Source organism: Hyaena hyaena, unplaced genomic scaffold (genome assembly GCF_003009895.1).
Source record: "Hyaena hyaena isolate Hyena2069 unplaced genomic scaffold, ASM300989v1 scaffold_15, whole genome shotgun sequence".
Classification (NCBI taxonomy): domain Eukaryota; kingdom Metazoa; phylum Chordata; class Mammalia; order Carnivora; family Hyaenidae; genus Hyaena; species Hyaena hyaena.
Window position 1 is genome coordinate 911,501 of NW_024080647.1, and position 16,350 is coordinate 927,850.

A 16,350-nucleotide genomic window follows, 5' to 3' on the forward strand; every position below is an offset into this window, starting at 1 on the left:
GGAGTTTAAGTTTACAATCCGTCAGGTTACAGTATTAAAGTTACTACAGTTTTCTTCCCTAGTGAGAGCATTCTGTGCATTTTATTTACATTCCGTCACTTTCTATTTCCTCCTAAACTTTATATGCTCAAGAATGAAACTGTATTGGTGTTATGTAACAATATTTCAAATTTGCAACATACATACTGCTTTATCCCTCCCTTGAACTCAGGTGCCTGAAAGATAAAATACAATGTATCCCCCGCCCAACCACCTTGGAGTGTATAAGGAAAAGTGTAGACCCGTAGAAATAGAAGCACCGGAAAACCCGTGTGTGGAAGGGTAAAGATGTATCTATCCTTGTTGACAACAATCCCCATGATTTATTAACAGCCATAGGCAGCCAATCTAGTACATGACAAGGTCCAAGGCCTGGCCATAAGACGTGGGTAACCCAGTGGGGATGAAGCCTTTAAGGTCCTAAAACTGTGATTCAACATCCCCCCACCCCCACCACCAAAAGCAAGCAAACCGTAAAACCTGGACAAAGTGCTCCAAATAGAGAGCCTCTTTGGCAACTCAAATTGAACCAAATGAGTCAGGTGGACGATTAGAATAAACTGTGCGCCGTTTCCTTTCACTAGGTCTACAAAAGCCCATAAATTATGTTTGGTCCAGAAAACCAGAAGTTATGAGCACCTTCCCTTTTCACTTTTTTAATATTCAGTATATTCAGCAACAACTCTTAATCCATGGTCTCCATTCATTTATTGGCTGAACAAGATCCTGGGTGCCTCTTGGTGATCGCTCCTTCCGGGCTGACCTTATATGACAGCAAACTGAAATGCCCCTCCGTAGAGAGGGGTCAAGACCGCGAGGAAAGTCATCCAAAGGTGGACGCATCTTGCTTTCATTTACTTGTTTATTAGAGGGGCGGCGATGGCCGCGGCTGAACGAAGACGAGCACGAGCCGTGAGGCGAAGGGGCGCGCGGGCCGTGAGCCGCAGCCCGGGGGTGGGAACCCGCGGAGGTGGTGGAGGGCAGCAGCCACGCTCCACCGCTCGGCCCTCCGGACCCAGAAAATGACCAGCCCCTCCTCCCACTGCACCCTTGACCCCTCCCCCTCTTTCCAGGCCTTTCATCAGCCCGCCAGCCGGGCAGCCCGCGGCCCCGAGACCTCGCGCCGTCCGCCTCTTTCTCCAACCCGCTCCAGGGATGCCGGCGGGCCCAGGGCGTCCCCGCGAAGCCCTCGTCCGGGCGAGGACCGCGACCCCGACCCCTCCGGCCGCGCCCCTCCCCCTCGTGTAACGCACCTGCGGCCCCGCCCCCGGCCAAACGCTGAGGCGGCGGCGGGCTGGCGAGGCCGAGCGGCTCGGCTCTCGAGGCGCAGTCACCTTCCCTTCCCCCGCCATTCGGCCCACCCCCCTAGCTCAGCCACCAAGCAGCCGCCGCGCTCCTCAGCCGCCCCGAAATCTAAAGGGGTCCGTCTCCGGCACCACAACCAAATGGCTGAGCCTCCCTGGCCGGCTGCGCAGCCCGCCCATTGGTCCCTTCCCCCCCCGCCGCCGCCACCATTGGCTGTTGCCCGGAGACCCTCGGCGACGATTGGCTCCAGCTGTTGCCGCTCATCCGCCGGCCCGCAGGTCCCGCCTCCACCGTGATCAGGTTAGTGTGCGCCGCGGGTGCTGGGGGCTCGAGAACCGAGCGGAGCTGGTTGAGCCTTCAAAGTCCTAAAACGCGCGGCCGTGGGTTCGGGGTTTATTGATTGAATTCCGCCGGCGCGGGAGCCTCTGCAGAGAGAGAGCGCGAGAGATGGAAATGGACAAACGGATTCATTTAGAGCTGCGGAACAGGACGCCCTCTGATGTGAGCATTTGCCAAAAATATCTCTGTCGGTCCATTCTCCTACTTTGTGTGTGTGTGTGCGTCGGGGGGAGGCACTTTTTTTTGAGGGGGGGGCGCCCGGGAGGTGTGGGTTTCGGGGTCGGACTGCAAATGAATTGCAAGGTTGGGGGGTTGCAATGCCATCCGAGCATGTTCCGGCTGCCGCCGCCGCTGCCCTTGGTGTGTGACTACCTGTGCGTGTGCTCCCGCGTGTGCGAGTGTGGGTGCGAGAGTGTGCGTGCGAGTGTGCACCCACCGGGGGCCAGCGGGCGCACGCGTTTGGGTCGGAGAGAATGAGGCAAAATCACCCTCTGAGCTCGCTGCTCCCTTGACTCCGTCTGGGGGAAAGATTAACGAGGGAGAGGAGGAGGGGGGCTGCCTCCTGGATTTAACAACAAAAAAGAGGGGGTTTTATATTTTATAAATGAATCCCCCCTTCCGCCCCCCTCCCGCGCCTTCCCCCTCCCTTTCTCTCTCCTCTCTCTCTCTCTCGCTCGCACACACACAATAAGTTTTGGGCTTCGCGAGTCCGGTTTAGTTTCTGATAAATGTGGGCCGAGGCCCCCGGGGAGAGCGCGTGGGGAGGGGGCTGCAGTGGAGTTGGGAATGGCTCGAGTTTAAAGTGCGTCTTCATTTCTTTGCAGTGATGAGGCGAGAGACGGGGGAGCCATATTTGTAACTTTGTAGTGTTCGTGAACGCGCCCTTTCTCTCCCTCCCTCCCTTTCTCTGCCTCCCTTCCTCTCCTCCTCTTTCTCCCTCACTCTTTCCACCCCACCTTCGGGCCAGATGCTGATGTTTCTTCCTTTCCTTCCGAAGGGAGGATAAATTGGAAGGGGGGAGGGATTTTCGAACGTGCTAAGGCACAGATAATCCCCGCGCCTCCCCACCTCGAGCGATCGCTATTGCAAGTTACCCAAAGGCTACGTCCCGGTCCCCCCTCGCCCCTGCTCCTTCCGGCCTCGCTGAGATGCCAGCCTTTGAGCCCTGGCGCCCCCCGGCCAGGCTTTCTCCAGGGTGGGCTCCCCGGCAGCCATTCGGCGCCTGGCTAATAAATGGGCACGGGAAACTTTGTCAGGACGCGAGCCGCCCAGACCTGGTGCCCGTGGTGGGTATTGGCCGGGTCCAGATTTCTGCGGGCATAGGAAACACGCAGCTCCGGGATGGGAGTTTGCCTTCTGGTCGCCGTTATTGATTGGGCAGCGGCGGGAGCACGGCCGGAGGAAACTTACACGGATGGGAACCCGGAGGCTCGGGCGAAAGCCCACCCCCAGGGAGGGGGAAGGTGAGGGTGGGTTACTCGAACGCTCGTTTGTGTTTCTGTCTCCCTCTCGCTTTCAAACAGTGTTTTATGTGAGTTGGCGGCTCCGCGGAGGAGACCCCGGCGCCGGGGCGGAGACCCTGGCCGGCTCCTCTCGCGGCCCCTTCCGAGACCCGGGCAGCGCGGGCCGGAGGACCCCTCCTCCAGCCTCGGGGGCCAGGGTTCCACAGAGTTGGAAGTTTGGGTAGCACTGTGCGCTGACCTGTCGCCCCTTCAGCCCGTTAAAACCCGGATCCCTGGCGAAGGCAGGCCTTGCTTCCTCTTTTCTCTAGTTCCTCCCCCAAACCTGAGTGAGACTTTTGAAAACAAGATCCTTTTTGTGCCCCCCCCCCCCATAACGCAGCTGTGGACTGTAGACGTGCAGTGCCTTATGGCGCGCAGGGCGGGGAGGGGGTGGCGGAGGGAGGGGAGGGGGTGCCCGCCGAGAAGGCTGGAGTTTCCGCGAACAATTTGCCGGCGGTTTGCCTTTCTCTGGCCGGTTTCATCCCGGCTTAGACCCCGAGCCGGAGGATTTGGGGGCTGGGTGTGGTGATGGGGGAGGGGGCCGGAGCCGCGGTCTTCCCGCGTACTTTCCGGAAGCCCCCCGTGCGGAGGGGGAAGGGCGCGCGGCGGGGGGCCGGGGTCGTGGCGGGTGGGTGTGGAGGCGCGGTTCGCCGGGCCGGCCCCAGCCACACGGCTGGCCAACTGGGAGCGAGATCGAAAGCGGGTCGAACCGGCTCTTTAAACTTCCCCGAGTGTGTGCTGGGGGAGGGGAGCGCGCCGCGCCGAACTGGGAGCGATTTCTCACGCTTCGCCCCCTCGCCTCCGAGTCTCCCTGCCCACTCGCCTGCCCCCTGCCTCGAGGCGGGGTGGGGCGCGGGTGGGGATGGAGGGGGCACTTTCTGCACATTTGGGGAGGAGGGGGAGCGAGAAAGCTAGCTAATGAGGGACAAAAGGGGTGGGGGAGGAGGAACTATTTTTTTGTAAACGTTCTTAAGACAAATAGCCCTCGGAGAGCGCCCCCTGCGCCCCTCCCGGCCGCGCTCTCCCCTCCACCCCCGCCTCCGGGGCCCCCACATACCCACCTTCGGAGCCTCTCCCAACGCGGATCCGGGGGCTGGTGGCCACGCCGCGACGCCGAAATAGGACGAGCAGCCATGTTTCCCGGGTCTCGCGCGGCCCGCCCCGCCCCTCCCCCATGGCGCGGCCGGCGCCGAGCGCGGGGCTGCGAGTGCGGGCGCCGGGCTCCATGCGGCGCGGGGCGCGGGCCGGCGGGCGGGCTGGCGCCGGGGCGGCCGGGCCTCGTGCGCGCGGGCCGGGCGCGGGCACGCGGGGCCGGCCCCGGGCGGGCCTCCGGCTTCCCCCGCCGCTCCGGAGCTCGAGGTGTTGTGTTATTATTATTTTTGCGAAGGCCAGGCCCGCCGGAGGCTGAGCCCGAAGGGCGCCGAGGCGTTATTGGGGGGCAGCGGCGGCCGCCAGGGCCCTGCTCGCCTGTGGCACGACTGCCGGGCGCCGGGCTGCCATTTTGTCACCGTGGCTGTTGTCGCTGTGGGGGGGGGGGTGTGAGTAGCAGAGTCTTGCGCCATCGCCCCGACGGCCCCGGACGTGGAGGCAGCAGGGGAGGCCGGCTCCGGGGACCCCCCGGTTGGGCTGTGGGCCCCGGTGGGGTTTTCCCTCCCCAAGACAACGGCCCGAGGCTCGGCTGGAGCGTCGCGGCGGCGGTCGCCCAGGGAGGGCGATGATCCTCCCCGCAAGTGCTCCCCCCACCCCCCATCGCTCTCTCTACCTCCCCCACCCCTCTTCTTTCCAGTGTTTCGCCCTTCCTCCTGCTGGCGTTTTTCGACGTAGTTAAATGTGGCCCTAAAGACGTCCTGGGCGCCCGGGTGTTGGCTCCTTCGGAGGAACGGATAGGAGGGCAGGGGGAGAAATTAACGTGAGGTTTCTTTCTCGGGAGGGGGGCGCGCGCGCCACTCCAGCGGCCCTGACTGGAGCCAAGGACAGCAGCCGCTTACCCGGGAGGGACGAGATGTCGATGTGTTGGGGAAACGCCCTCCGGGGCTGGGCTCTCCGGGAAGGTAGGTCGCGCCCCAGGTTTCAGGTGGGTGTTGCAGCGCCCTGCAGTCTGCGAGGGGAGCCTCCCACCCCCACCCCGGTGTTCCGCTGCCCCTCCTCCTTTTATTTTTGCCCTAGGGAAGGCAGTTCACCGTAGTAACCCTGAACCGAAAAGAGAGGGGAATAAGGTTTGCTCTTTTAAAAAGTAAGCGATGTCTTTCTGCCGACCGCCTTTCTGCGTCACGTCTCTGGCTTGGCTCCGGGACTTTTTAAAACCCGGTGTCAGTGCTGGTTAAGCACCTCACTGGTTAAACTCCATGAGAGTGTCTGCATGAGACTGGCTTTGATGGCAGTGCCCGGGAAGCCAGGTTTAACTTTGACCTTTGGAATACGTCGCATGATGTTTTCCAGCCTGACTTAGCGCCTAATTGGGTTCATGTAGCCTGATATTAACTCCGGTTAATGCAAGTCAACGAAGGATCCCTGGGCAGAAAATTGAGCTGGGGGCTCGGGATGGTCATGGTCAGTGATGTTTTGTCCCTGGATTGCCGCTGCTGCTGGTAGTTTTGAGTCTGGGGGCTCCATAGTGAAGCTGGATTTTGGAGCCGCACAGACCTCTGCGTGTGAATTCTACTGCCAAAAAGAGGCAGGATAAGTCAACCTGGCCCTGTGATCTTGCGCAGGTTAACCCGACCTCCTCTTTAAACCTTCATTTCCTCACCTTTAAAAGGGGAATAGTGAGCTGATCTCATGAGTCAGTGACAAAACTGGCTTGATCTGGCCGTCGGGTGCTCAATATGTGATAAGGTTGTTCTTGGAAAGATAACAGCACAACTTTGAGCTTCTCTGTGGTTCCGGACAACAACAGCCACCACCACCACAATAATAATAGCGAATGCTTACCCAGCACCACGCTGTGCCTGGCACAGTTCTAACTGGATTACACAGATCAATTAATCTAGTCCCCACAGCAGCACTGTGAGGGGTAGGTGCTGTTATTATCCTCCTACTACACACAGGGAAATTGAGGCATAGAGAGCTTATCACAGCCAGTCTGCATACTCAACCTCTTACTCCTCTCTGTTCCCTCCCCCCGTAGCACCTTTTTTTTGGACAGACACTAAGGGAAAGAGCTTTTCCTTCTCCGGCTTTAAAACAGTGCCACCTTATGAGAGATTGAGTTTCCTGTCATTTAAGGTATTGAAATGAACCCTGGATGGCCTCCTGCTTGAAGATACTGAGGTGGGTGGTCAGGACCAGGGGCTCTGAATTGTCATTTTAAGGAGGAAGCCATGCACTTTTCCGAGTTTGGTTTGGAACATCCCATCTGTTTAGGCTGAAATCAGTCTGTCCCTTTTAGGTGTCGGGGTACACGTTTTGGGTAACGAGAAGACTCTCAGGCAGTGGTTCGTATGGGATCCTGCACAGAATGCGCTTTGCATTTTTGTCACCATCTACGTCCAAAACACTGAAGAGAATCGGCATGTCCTTTGTAACGAAGGTGTAGCATGCTAGTAACAATTCATGGGTCATCTCACTTAATTCTCCTAACGACTCATTAAGGGTAGGCAAAGCAGTGTGACATCCTTCTTGTCATGAGAGAGGGGTCACGGGGTGCAGCAGAGCTGGGTTCTCCTCTTACTATAAAACTAGAGGCCTCTTTGGTTGGACGTTAGGGACTCGGAGAGTTGTGTAGTCCATTAAGTCCCAAACATGGCCCATCCTATCATCAGAATCACCTAGGGAGCGTGTCAGATGCAGATTCCTGGCACCCCCGGACATTGGTTTAGCACAAGTGCTGTCAAATTCAGGGTCAGCTGCCTGTTTCGGTATCAGGAGCTAAGAATAATCTGTACGTAGAAACCCTGCAATCAATTTGATGATGTGGAATGCTTAACTTTGGACTCCAGTGATGTGAAATGTTATCCCCCCCCCAGAAGAATTCTACTTAGACCATTTCTCTTAGACCATCATTCCCCCCACCCCCCACCCTGTATTAATTATCGATCTTAAATTCCATCAATAAAAGAATTGTGGAAGTGTGTTTTCTGTCCTTATAAAAGTGCCTGTGTTGTAGTGTTAGTTTTGCCTCCAGGTAAAGTTTACAACCTGGCTCTTTACAGAGAAGGCTTGGCCATCCCTGACTTAGTTGGGGGGAGAAGGGGCTGGGATCTGGAATTTTTTTATTTTATTGTTTTTAATTTTTAAATTTTTTATGAAGCATGTGGCAAGCCATTCATTTGGGTGGTGCTTTAGGAGTCTTTCCAAGTTCTTTTGTGTGTGCCCTTTAACTAGTTGATGCCTGGGGTGGAAGTTGGCCTCCATCCAAGAACCTCCATCAGAAGAGAGATGGTGCTCATTACCAGTTCAGAAGGGAGCGCCCCTTCCATCTAGAAGTTCTTCTGTGTAACCATCTAAAATTCTGCAGCTTGCATACTCCGTATTTTAAAAGGTTTTTGCGTATCTTATAGTTCTCTGCTTACTCTTTAATTTCAAACGTCTTCTCAGTGCTTTGAGGCCTGAAGAAGGTGCAGCAGCTGTGTCCTCAGTGGCTGACATCAGACCCTTAGAACACAGATCATCGAAAGCTACAGATAATCCTGAAATCTCTGGTTCTGCCATGTTGCTCCCCCACTGTACATGTTTCCTGGGGAACACACCAGCAACAAAGTGGCTTTGAGTTTCAGAGCCTTCTTTCTACCTCCAGCCACTTGTGCCTGAGCTAATGAGCAGAGGGAATAGAAATCAGATTGGCCAGGCCGAGGGGCTGGGGGGAGGGGAGGATATAAATCCAAGGGGAAGAATCTCAGCTTTAAGGACAGCGACCCGGCCCGCAGACCCAGGTCCCTGTCTTGGCCGCTTTTGCGCCACCAGCCTTTCGAAGTGACTTACACTAGACTTACATGATCCTTTTTATTTATTATACGGTCATCTAACTGAGCTTTGGGGGCTAGTCATCCCAGAGCCTCAGTCCAAATGAATGACACCACATTGAAATAAAAAACTTGGGGGCTGCTGGTGACCCTTTATGAGTATCGTATAGGCTACTCATCACACGTCTCCTCCCCACTGTGGCCATCCTCTCTACCTTGCTGTCTCTGCCTGGGAGAGGAGCTCAGACTTGTTGCTGATTGGTGATGAGCCCTGGCCAAATGAACTTGGCCCAGTTGTTTGGCCAGAGTTCTGACACAAGCCTCTGGGTAGAGGGGTCCACTCCCCCACAGATGGGTGCCGCCGAGCCTCCCCACCCCATTTTGACCTGCCCACCCCCTGCTCTAGCTAGTTGTCTTGTCTCCCGGGGAAGTCCACTCCACCAGTCCCGCTTTACCACCACTTCCCTCCCACAAAGATGCCGGAATAGGGACCTGACTTTGAATCTCATACTCTTACATTACATTGAAATACAATTGTACAAATGATAAATACCCAACAACGATGTTTTCATTAAAGAGATGGAGTCTGGCAGGGGATGGGGAATTGCGAAGGCATCTGTTATTCGGAACTTGTCATTTAATAAAATTTGTTGAAACAAGATGAGCAAAGCACCCGTGGCCCTGGGCCACCTGCCCAGACATGGAACCAGCCTCCTTACGTAGAACCCGTTGTCCTGATGTTATTTGTTAATACAGAGTCTGTAAACAAGATAAAATATCTTTGTTCTACCACACTAGTCCCTGCATTGTGCCCAGCGAGCCACACCCCGCACCCCCGTAATTCCCCTCATGTTATTTATTTATTTTGTGTTACCCCCAGGACGCCCATCTATCTTCTTTACCAGAACTTGCCCCAGGCAGCAGATCTAAAAGATCCAACTTACTCCTCCGCTATCACTTACCCTGATGTGGATTAAAGTCAAGGCTGTCTTTCCCAGAGATATTTGCGCTTGGAGATTCCGGTTTGGTGAGCAAATTAGCAGAGGGCTATTAAAGACTTGTGTGCTGGGCTCAGTTTTGCTGTTATTAACGAACTTGGACAAGTTGCTGGGCTTCTTGGGGCCTTTCTGTCTCCTCTACTCTAAAACGAGAGGATTGAATTAGATTGGTGGCTTTCAAACCTCTTGATCCTAACAGTAAAAATACGTTTTGCGCCACTACCCAGTATGTATATACGTACATATGTTCTACCAAAAAAATGACAAGACACTTCCTTACTGCGTGTAAAACACTTCTGTTCATTAACAAAAAGTGTGCTGGCTTTGACCCATAAGTTGATCACATTGCTTGTTATTGTTTGAAAGACGTTAAAAGGTGAATACTAAGCTTCCTTCACACTCAAATATTTAGTGGTTTGATTTGGGGGAATGAGGGGGATGCCACATGTAGCTTTGTGAACTCCCTCCACCGAGGGGCAATAGTGACTTCTCCAACTTTTAAGCCGGCTCGAGGGGCAGCTGGGTGGCTCAGTCCATTAAGTGTCTGGCTTCGGCCCAAGTCATGGTCTCACCCTTAGTGAGTTTGAGCTCCGTGTCAGACTCTCTGCTGTCAGCACAGAGCCTGCTTCAGATCCTCTTCCCCTCTCCCTCTTCTACCCCTCCCCTGCTTGTTCTCTCTCTCTGTCTCTCTCAAAATAAATAAATAAAACTCAAAAAAAAAAAAAAAAAAAGCCAGCTCACCCCTGGGTCCCCTGTTCTCAAACGGCATACTCCCTCCTTGGTTCTAGCTCTTTCCCCCCCAGACCTTCTCATGGCATTAAGGAATCCTTATCCTAAATTCCTACCCCCAAATGGACGCCTTCTGAGATTCCTGGTTGTGCCAGTGGCCCTCAGCCAAACCTGTTCCTCGACCCCCTTCTCTCCACGCTCACTGCCCCGTGCCCTGCATCCTTAGGGTGCCACAGGCCGTGCGGGTCGCCTGGGGACGCCCACCGTTTCCAGCGTGGAGGACAGACTTGTAGAGTGAGGAGACTGCCTTTGGCTTCTGCTCCCACCCAGCCTGCCTGGGCGGCGCGTCCTGTTTCCCCACTTCCAGCCATGGCGCTTGGGCAAGCCCCTTCACCTCACAGCGCCTCCCCCCTTCTGTCTCTGTAAAGTGACCATGTGATCGTACCTAGCCCACAGAGAGCGCTCAGTAAACTGGAACTGTCATTGTCATTATGCTCTGTCCCGCTGGAACCCCATAGTTGGCATTCGCTTAAGAAAAAAAAAAACCTCATACATTAACAACAGACACATTATATAAAAGAGTAACATTTGTTTCAGTGAGAAAAGAGGTTAGAAGCTAGAGATTCTAACTTGGCAGAAGTCTTTTCTCCCCCACAAGCAATTCGATAGTAAACGAGTTGTTTCTGGATGTGAGGCTAGCTGAGCAGCCCCAGCAGTGGCTCACAGGAGGGTAAGGTCACCACCCACTGCTCTGTCCCCACCGGGGTGGCACCTGTTCATTGCCCCCCTCCCAGCCTGCCCCCTTGCCTTCCACCCCTGCTGTCCTCAGAAAATCTAAGTGACACCTGGTTTCCTAAGAAATGCGTAGACGGAATCTGTGTCCAGCTCCTTGAAGTCTGGTCCCCTTTTCGTCCTGGGCACCTAAGCCATGCCTCCCCTTCGGTCCTTGTCAAGCTTGGGGTGTTTCTCCCATCTTCCAGCAGACAGAAAACCTCGCTTGATTCTGTGTCACTGCGGCTGCTGCCTCGCTCTGTCTTCCCATTTACATACAGTCAGACTTCCTGAATTGTCTAGAACCACCTTCTCCATTCCCTCACTTCTCACACCTCAGCCCTCCTCCGTCTGGTTTGCTTCCTAAACAGCTCTAAAGAGACAACTTCACTGTCTTCTTGTACGTGATTCCTCAGCAGCATTCGCACCCTTGACCTTCATGAAATGTTCCCTCCTGCTCTCCCTTTCTCAGGCATGTCTCCTACCACTCTGGCCACAACTCGTTCCTGGTGTCCTTGGGCCCGGGGCCCTCTCCCTCTGCGATCTGATGTGTGCATCCCAGCCCCAAACTCCAGGCTAAGCTCGGGACCCACCCAATGTCTCCACCTGAGTGTCCCCAAATCACCCCACAAGCAAATGTCTAGAAAGAACCCGTGACCTCTGTAGCTTCCATCCTCTCCCAGGTGCACCGCGATCTTCTATCCGTCACAAGTCCTATCCATTTGCACTACCATCCTGGACTGCCTGCCAGGTGATGTCCCCGCATCAACAGCCCCCTTGAGCCACACCTTGAGCCAGCATGCTCTCACGGACGTAATCACGTCGGCGCGCTTCAAATACGTGGTGTTCTTAGGAGAAGGTCCAAAAGCCTTACTGAGGTCCTGCAGGGGCCTGGCCACTGATCGCCCTCATCATTTCCCTCACCGCCTTCCCACGGCACTGGCCTCCCTCACTGCCTTAATTCCTGCAAATCTACTCCAGGCCATAACTGCCACTGTCACCGACTTAACATCTAATTGTCTTCACCAGCTCCCTCACCCTCCACCCTCCTCAGCTCTGGGTCTGGTTCTTTTGTTATGAAACTCTTACAGAAATTTCCTTCACAGTGCTTCAGTTGGTAATTATACATTCCTGGATGTGAGTGTTTTAATTAGCATCTCTGTCCCCCTGTGTAGCCGCATGATTTAAAGGCCCTGCTTTTGGTACCCTCCCAGAGCCCCAGCACTGCACTTGGCACGTGGTGGGCCTTCTAGAAATATCGGGTGAATGAAGAAACCAGGGTCCTTGCATGGTCTTGTCATTTTCATCACCCTCTGAAAAGCCCAGCACAAGCCCCTGAAACAAAGCATTGGACACAATGTAGGGTTTTTTGCCCACGAGCCCCCTTCCCCCCTAGCTCTCCCCTGGGTGAGTGTGAGCTCTTCCTCTGGCTGGGTGGTTCACACTTTCTTAGTGCCCCGTGCTTCTCGGATTTTTCCAGTTTTTACATCTGAACTTCAGCCCTAGTTTGTCTACCTTTTGGTTTGTGGGATTATTCACATACAGCATATATACATATGTATGTTGTAAAACATAACACCAAAAAAAAAAAAACACAAAAGTATTTTTTTTTTATTTTTTAAGCTTATTTATTTTTGAGAGAGTGAGATGGGGAGGGGAAGAGAGAGGGGGAAACACAAAATCCGAAGCAGGCTCCAGGCTCTGAGCTGTCAGCACAGAGCCCGACACGGGGCTCAAACTCACAGACTTCGAGATCATGACCTGAGCTGAAGTTGGATACTTAACCAACTGAGCCACCCAGGTGCCCCAGAACACGAAAGTATTTTTAAAGGTCCGAACATTTTCTTCCTGCACGTCAGTGGATTGTGTTAGGAGACTCCTCTAATCTGTGGCTTATTTTTAATTTTTAATTTGGTCATGAAAGTTAGTGCCATATAAGAAATGCCCATACCTTAACCAAGCACTCGTGCCTTACTCAGAACTTCCCAGCTCTGGGGTGTGGCTGTGAAGAGCATTCTTTACCCTTCTTTGACTTGCAGGTAGCGGGGAGGATGCGGGGGTCTGCCTGAGATCCCCAGCAAAGGAAAAATCCATTGTTGTGTGTTTGTAAATGTTGTCTGGTCAGGCTGTGTGCACAGAGCCACCAAAGTCCCCTGGGGTCATCCCATAGGGTCCAGCAGAGGCAGCACCCTGGGCCATTCCACAGATGTCTTGTGAGGCTCAGATGGATCTGAGGTGAGCGGGTCCCATGAGCAAGGTGGGGGTGAGGGGGCTTTGCCCCGAGCTGTCCTCAGGCTGGGAGTAAGGAAAAGGTGGGGTCTACTACTGGAAGCTGGAAGAACAGGAACGGAGGGCCAGATGAAGCCTGGAGAAGGGGCTGTGGGGTCTCTGTGTGAGCAACACTATGCTGGGACTCTGCCGTCAGAAGTGTCCGGAAGGTCCGGGTCACTGGATTCTGCTGTGTCCCTCAGAAGTCAGAGAGAGAGAGAGAGAGAGAGAGAGTGTGTGTGTGTAGGGGGTGGGGTTGAAGTCAGAACCTGTAATAGTAAATTTAAAAGGATTATACAGATTTCTTCAGGGGCATGCATCCCGTGGAGGCTCTCATCCCCCATTATGTAACCAACTTCTCTGTAGCTGCTGGCCTCCCCAGCAGGCCCGAGTGGCGGGGCTGTGAACGGCGGGCGAGGGGAGCCCCTTTCATGGACGCAGCCTTTGTGCGTGTTGCAGGGTGAGCCGTGAATGCAGCTTAAGTATCTGGGTGGCAGCTTGCATTTACTGAATCCAGTCCCTGTGTTCTGGATTGGGGGGGGCGGGGCACGAGCTGGGTGGGGAGTGGGTTCCAGCCCAGGGGAGTTCCGGTTCCAGGGGCAGGGATGGGGAGATAGAGCGTGGACGGAAGGGGAAGCAGGTACTGTGTGGCTAGAACAGCACACTGCAGCCCCAGCTGTTTTCCAGAACCACCAGAGGAGCGTTTTAAGAAATTCCCAGGCTCTATGCAGCTACAGACTCCGTGTCCGAGGGTGGTGCCCAGTCTGTGTATTTTTAGCCTGCTCTAAAGGGGGCTCTAAAGTGCAGTTGGGAACCAGGGTGTAGAACTTCACAGCAGGTAGGAAGAAGTAAAGCAAGTGGAGGTAAAAGAGGAAAAATGGAGGAGGGAAACCGGGAAGGGGGAAAGAGAGGTGCAGAATCCCTGCCCCCCTCCCCGCCCCCCGCCAGGCTCTGGTCCTTGGCCTGGCCCCTCAATGCGCCTACCTTCCGGCTCATCACACTTGCACATGAACCTGTACCTCCCGGGGCTGCTACTGGAGTGGCGAGCGGAGGTTTCTTGAGCAAGACTGCACCTGGCCCTTCCTCCATCTCCAGGGCACCTTTCTGTAAGAAGGAGGGGACCCCAGGACCAAGCAGGCGGGTGGTCTCGGGCCAGGCCTGAGCTGCTGTGCTCCACTGTTAGAGCATATCTGGCAAGTCTGGGCCTCCACTGTCCCGTCTGTAACCTGGTGCCTGGTGCCTGGAGATAATGCCTGCGTGTCGCCAGGACCCTAAGAAATGTCTGTGCCAGGTGCGGGTCGTGGGTAGCACCCCTGAATGGATAGCAATCCCTGATGGATTCTTTAAGCCCAGGCTTGAAGGAGTGTCTGAACGGGCTTGGGGTGGGGGGGGTGGGGGGGCAGGCAGCCTGTCTGAAGAAGGCCCTGGCTCGGTGTCTGAGCCTGTGTGCAGTGGGGGCAATTTGGGGGAGCACTGTCTTTGCCTGCCCCAGAAGGGGGCCTTCCTGGAACTGCTCAGGCGGGTGGGAAGGGGGCTGCAGGAGCCCCAGGCAAGACACAACCCAGAATGCTGGCTTGCAAGCTGCAGACACCTCTGCCCCAGGGCCTCCCCCTCCCTGTAGAGTGGGCGTGAGGGGCCGTCTGCCTGGCTTCTCTTTTCTGGAGCACTTGCTCTGCCCGCCTCTCCACTCCCTTCCTGGCTGTGGGCACCCTGGGTCTGCCTTTTGCATTCGACAGCCCCCAACAGGTCTCCTCTGGGAAGTCTTCCTCCTCCACTGACTGGAAGAAAGGGTGCCATTTGTGTCCCTCCGGGTGATGCCAGGACGCAGAAGTCCCCAGGACTTCCAGCTGTGTTCTCCTCTGAGCTAATTCCCAAGGCATCTCCCAGGGGTGTCAGCTCCCAGTGGGGTCAGGGCAGTGTCGCTTTATTCCCCCCTGCCCGAGGGTGCCTGTTGAGGGTTTGCAGACACCGGGCTGCTCCTCGGCAGCTGGGTGCGTTGCAAAGGCTCTCTGATGACGTCATGTGTCTCCAGCCTCCCGCCTAGCTGCCTGCGGGAAGGATCTGTCCTGGCACAGTTCTGTTCCGTATGGAGGGCCAGGAAGCGGCCATGACAGTCACCCAGGGCGCGCCGGCCACTTCTGCGCGTCTCCTTTTCCCCACGGAGATTCGGGTGCACTCCCCGGGCACCTGGGAAGGGTGGGAGGGCATGCACTTGGGTACCAGTGCCCCAGCTTTGTCTGGGAGGCCTGGAGAATGCTCTGCAGAGGTTGGCCTGCCGCCACGGTGAGTGGCCGTGCTCCTAGCTCCCCGTCTAGTTGGCCGCTCTGTTGCAGGTGTGCTCCTGTGGGTCCCGGTCCAGGGAGCTTGTGTGTCTGTACGTTTAGGTATGGTCTTGGGAGGCTTCTCCAAAGCAGGGCCCTCAGGGGCTGCTGGTCTGGGAGGGGGGGGAAGGGGAGTTCCATCATGGTGGCAGCAGAAATGGAATGCTGTCCTCTTGAAAGTGAAGGAGTACGTGGTTCAGGGCAGGCGTTTGGCTTCTTTCGGCACTTGGGAGCCTTCCCTCAGTTCCAGCGGCCAGTGTGGTCCCTGCCAGGAGTGGCCGCAGGGGAGAGTCTAATGTGGAAGTGAAAATGCCCCTGTGAGTTTGACCAGTAGCCAGAGGATTCCGGCGAGGTCTGGATCCCGGTGTCTGTAAGGTGCCCACGGTCCTGGCAAACCAGACTCATCAGGCAGATGCTCTGTGAGCCCCGGGAGGCTTTGGACGGCCGCAGATGTGGCTGGTGATAAACGTCCCTCGGCCGGCTAGCATCTGATGTTAACCAGAGTGAGGAGGGTGATTTCTGCAGATAGCAGATACTGCGGAGGGGTCATTCAATTCATCCATTTCACGTATTGATTGAATGACCACTGTGTGCTGGGGAGGCATTCCACATGATGCAGCAGTGAACTAGACAAACGTGTTATCTGAGCTGCCCGTGTGGGGCTCCCATGCCATTGGGCGAGATGGGCAGTAAGGTAAAGGGTGAGGGGGCCAGTGTGCTGAGTCCCAAGAAGACAGGGCTGTGCTAACGGGGCTGTGGGATCCAGGAGGGCCTCTCTGATGAGGTGGCATTTGAGCAGTCGCTCGGTAACCCACACTGGACGTCTGGCCCCCATGAACCAGAACCTAGAGTAGCTAATCTCAAAGTACCTACGAATCCTCTTGCTCACGAGCAAGTAGAGGCCCAGTGAAGTCAAGGTGCAGACTCGTGAGGTGATAGGGAGGAAGGATGATGGGCTAGAAGAGGGGTACAAAACCTCCAAGGCCGGTACTCTGCTCACACCAGCCTTAGTCCTTTCCCCAGCCCAGCTGACCCCCTGTCTTTCCATCCTGGAAGGTTGTATTATATTCTCTTAAGACCCCAGCTTTGAAAGATCTGTACTTGCAAATTGGCACTTAACTAACGATAGCAGATTTATTTTCTCATTTATGGCCGCCTGAGTCAAGGTGGGGGGCAG

At 55.4% G+C, this 16,350-nt stretch overlaps 1 protein-coding gene and 1 long non-coding RNA gene across 2 annotated transcripts in view; one reads left to right on the top strand and one right to left on the bottom strand.

The window, feature by feature from the left end:
- Positions 1-675: 675 nt before the first annotated feature.
- On the bottom strand, positions 676-4,405 carry LOC120221555. The gene is made up of 2 exons (XR_005525828.1): positions 4,247-4,405; positions 676-1,769 (listed from the first exon to the last, which is right to left on the bottom strand). It is a non-coding gene; the product is annotated as an uncharacterized LOC120221555 (long non-coding RNA).
- ANP32A (acidic nuclear phosphoprotein 32 family member A) overlaps positions 1,765-16,350 on the top strand; it is a 39,544-nt gene continuing 24,958 nt past the window's right edge. The window contains exon 1 of the mRNA XM_039219008.1: positions 1,765-1,845. Within this exon, the coding sequence (XP_039074939.1) occupies positions 1,792-1,845 (54 nt within the window). The 5' untranslated portion in view covers positions 1,765-1,791. The remainder of the gene's footprint in view (positions 1,846-16,350) is intronic.